General features: G+C 55.7%; 1 protein-coding gene across 2 annotated transcripts; it reads left to right on the plus strand.

Annotated features, from left to right (window-relative positions):
* The first annotated feature begins 416 nt into the window (after nt 1-416).
* Nucleotides 417-3581, plus strand: KCNA2 (potassium voltage-gated channel subfamily A member 2). 2 transcript variants are annotated; one of them, XM_008068472.1, is made up of 3 exons: nt 417-501; nt 1020-1339; nt 1790-3581. In XM_008068472.1, the coding sequence occupies exon 3, from the start codon at nt 1953-1955 to the stop codon at nt 3450-3452; it is 1500 nt and encodes a 499-aa protein (XP_008066663.1). In that variant the 5' UTR covers nt 417-501; nt 1020-1339; nt 1790-1952; the 3' UTR covers nt 3453-3581. The 2 variants fall into 2 exon arrangements, with proteins under 2 accessions (XP_008066663.1, XP_008066664.1); XM_008068473.1 differs by having other exon boundaries at nt 449-501; nt 1248-1339.
* The last annotated feature ends 398 nt before the right edge of the window (nt 3582-3979 follow it).

Consider the following 3979-nt stretch of genomic DNA (forward strand, 5'->3'; position numbering starts at 1 on the left):
CCCCCAGAGTTCAGGCTCCGGGGCTTTCGGTGCAGGCGGTGCCTCGGCGGTCCCTCGCAGGACCCCTGGGGCCGAAGCGCTGGCTTGACTTGGGCCCTCTGCGGGAGCCGCCGGCCCGGGCAGGAGAGGGTTAAGGTGGCGCTGGCGGCCCGGCCAGCTCGAGTCTGGTCCGCCGCGCGGAGCCCAGCGAGGCGCGCGCCCGGCCGGAATCCCGGCCGGAGCGCGAGGCGATGGGGACCGGGCCCGGACCCCTCCCCGCCCCGCAGCCGGAGAGATTGGGTCGGCAGGGGGCCAGCCCGGAAGCCGGCTTCCTCCAGGCTCCCCCTCTGGCTGCTGCCAAACCGCCTGGCAGCCAGGCGGGCTGAGCGTTTGTTCTGCGCTCCCTGCCGAGGAGATGTGAGGGATTTTCTCTTGGGGAGAAATCAGTGGTCGAGCGCCTGCCCAGCTCAAATGCCACCCGGCTCAGAGGGAGGCCTGCGGCCCAGGGATCCCGGAGGGAGAGTAAGTTCACCCAGCTTGGGCCCAGAGGCGACCTTGTTGTGTGGGGGGTCTCCCTAGAGCTCTGGGGGAGTGTGTGTTGGGGACTGGGGGAGGGAGGGCGTGTGCTGCTTTTTCCAGGACTCAGCTGAGGTCAGAGCTTGTACTCAGGCTGCAGTCAGCTAAGCCTTCCCTTGGGAGATGCTGTGTCCTGACATGGGAGGAAGAGGGGGGCGCCTTGCCCAGAGTCCTTCTGATGGCAGCTGAGGACTAGAGGTCTGGATCAACCCAGGAAGGCCCCTGCAGAAGACAGGCCCAGCCAAACCTGAAGGCTTGTTCCCTAAGAGAAAGTGCTTCAAGCTGATGGGAAGCCTGCCTGGGAGAGGCTGGGAGGCCGAGGGATAGTTCTCGGGCATGGCATCAGGATGGAAGGTGGGCATGAGGACCTGTCACCTCCAGTGAGGGAGGCTGCCAGAGCCCTCCTAAACCTTGGCACCAGCTGCCCAAAAGCCCTGGTTCCACCTTGCTGCTGTTTTTTCCAGGCAACGTCACACCTCCTGAGGACAGCCAGTACTCTGGCTTTTGCTGAGCTTTGCATCTTGCCTCCTTCCTTCCAAAGGCTCCAGACCCACGCTCCCTCGGCTGTCCTCGAGTTCCGCATGCCCCTGGCCAGGCAGCCCACTGCCCCTCCAGCCCGGCCCAGCCCTAGAGCTCACCTCCAGGACCCGGAGTCTGCCCTCCTGCCCAGAATGACTCACCATTATTTCTAGCTCAAGTGAGAAGCCGTGATGGGGAGCTGGGCTGCCTGTATGTGTATCTAGGATTCCTGCAGCGTCGGATCAGCTCTGCAAGGCCTGGCCAGGTAAATCAACCTGTCATTTAATAACAGCAGTGTGTAGCATCAATGGGGTGGGAGGCAATGAGGAAGACCCAGGCCCAAGGTCCCCCACCGTGAATACTTCCCCGGGGTGCAAGAATCTGACACCTGAGTGCAATGCCTGGAAGAGGACTCTCTTCTGGCCTACTAGCAGGAGGTTATGCTCCATGAAGTCTGTGCAGTGCAAGGCAACCTGTACCAGACACCTTCCCCTAGTGCAGGGCGTCCCAGAGGTCCCTTGAGAGATTACTACCTGCTTCCCTCTGATCCTCAGACAAGTTACAAGGTGAAAGTACATTTTGCTTTTCTGTGATGGTGGTGGTGGAGGTCGTGTTTCTGAATCCTTGGCTGAGAGATGGGAGACAAAAAGTGGCAACCCAGGTCAGGCTGCCAATGCCGAGTGGTCTCATGTCCTTAACTGCCTCTGTCTTTCAGCCCAGCGAGGCTGTCTGTCCAGCTCTCAGGGAGCTCTCGGTGCTCTCCTGCAGGAGCCCGGGCCAATGCTTCTGTGCTTTCTGGGGCCGTTAGCAGCACCCTGAGCTCCCTGCCGCCAGTCAGCTGGAAGGTTTAGCGTGAGGCGCTTCTCTCAGCACCAATTATGACAGTGGCCACCGGAGACCCCGCAGACGAGGCTGCTGCCCTCCCTGGGCACCCGCAGGACACCTATGACCCAGAGGCAGACCACGAGTGCTGTGAGAGGGTGGTGATCAACATCTCAGGGCTGCGGTTTGAGACCCAGCTAAAGACCTTAGCCCAGTTTCCAGAGACCCTCTTAGGGGACCCAAAGAAGAGAATGAGATACTTTGACCCTCTCCGAAACGAGTACTTTTTCGATCGGAACCGCCCCAGCTTCGATGCCATTTTATACTACTACCAGTCTGGGGGCCGGTTGAGGCGGCCTGTGAATGTGCCCTTAGATATATTCTCGGAAGAAATCCGGTTTTATGAGCTGGGTGAAGAAGCAATGGAGATGTTTCGGGAAGATGAAGGCTACATCAAGGAGGAAGAACGGCCTCTGCCTGAAAACGAGTTTCAGAGACAGGTGTGGCTTCTGTTTGAATACCCAGAAAGCTCAGGGCCTGCTAGGATTATAGCTATTGTGTCTGTCATGGTGATTCTGATCTCAATCGTCAGCTTCTGTCTGGAAACACTACCCATCTTCCGAGACGAGAATGAAGACATGCATAGTGGCGGGGTGACCTTCCACACCTACTCCAACAGCACCGTTGGGTACCAACAGTCCACTTCCTTCACTGACCCTTTCTTCATCGTAGAGACTCTCTGTATCATCTGGTTCTCCTTTGAGTTCTTGGTGAGGTTCTTTGCCTGCCCCAGCAAAGCCGGCTTCTTCACCAACATCATGAACATCATTGACATTGTGGCCATCATCCCTTACTTCATCACCCTGGGGACAGAGCTGGCCGAGAAGCCAGAGGACGCTCAGCAGGGCCAGCAGGCCATGTCACTGGCCATCCTCCGTGTCATCCGGTTGGTAAGAGTCTTTAGGATTTTCAAGTTGTCCAGACACTCCAAAGGTCTCCAGATCCTAGGGCAGACCCTCAAAGCCAGCATGAGAGAATTGGGCCTCCTGATATTCTTCCTCTTCATCGGGGTCATCCTTTTCTCTAGTGCTGTCTATTTTGCTGAGGCCGATGAGCGTGACTCCCAGTTCCCCAGCATCCCGGATGCCTTCTGGTGGGCAGTCGTCTCCATGACAACTGTAGGCTATGGAGACATGGTTCCAACTACCATTGGGGGGAAGATAGTGGGTTCCCTCTGTGCAATTGCAGGTGTGTTAACCATTGCCTTACCGGTCCCTGTCATTGTGTCCAATTTCAACTACTTCTACCACCGGGAGACGGAGGGAGAGGAACAGGCCCAGTACTTGCAAGTGACAAGCTGTCCAAAGATCCCATCCTCCCCTGACCTAAAGAAAAGTAGAAGTGCCTCTACCATTAGTAAGTCTGATTATATGGAGATCCAGGAGGGGGTAAACAACAGTAACGAGGACTTTAGAGAGGAAAACTTGAAGACAGCCAACTGCACCTTGGCTAACACAAACTATGTGAACATTACCAAAATGCTGACTGATGTCTGACTGAAACCTAGTTACATACTCACAGCCCGATGGAACTAATGCAGATGTTGCATAATAACCTGCATTGTAGTCAGTGTGTTCTACAGTGTGTATCCGGTTCTGCATGGAAAGCAGTAGTCGTGCAAGTGACTTTTGACCTTTTGATTTTTGATTTAGAACACAGAATATCTATCACGGCTTTCATGCACATCCTCTTCACTGGCTTATGGGTTTCCAAAGATGGGAATCACCTAACAAGTTAGAATTTCGGAAAGACGCATTAAGGCCACCTCATATCTAACACACAGGGCCCCATATCAGTGCCACCTTTCCTTACTGATCGTGCACATGACACCTGGGAGAGGCACCCTCCCCCACCGTCACCCCACCACCCCATTTCAGCCCACCTGCCCCTTCACAGAGGAACACCATCATGGCTTGGTTTTAAAAGCTCTGGTGATTATTCCAAAGGTCACTCCCATTTTTGCATTGCAAAGAACACACAGTCCTGTGTGTTGGAATGACTTTCTGTGTCACAGGCTGGGGTT

Source organism: Carlito syrichta, unplaced genomic scaffold (assembly GCF_000164805.1).
Source record: "Carlito syrichta isolate Samal-C Ts95f unplaced genomic scaffold, Tarsius_syrichta-2.0.1 Scaffold311032, whole genome shotgun sequence".
NCBI classification, from domain to species: domain Eukaryota; kingdom Metazoa; phylum Chordata; class Mammalia; order Primates; family Tarsiidae; genus Carlito; species Carlito syrichta.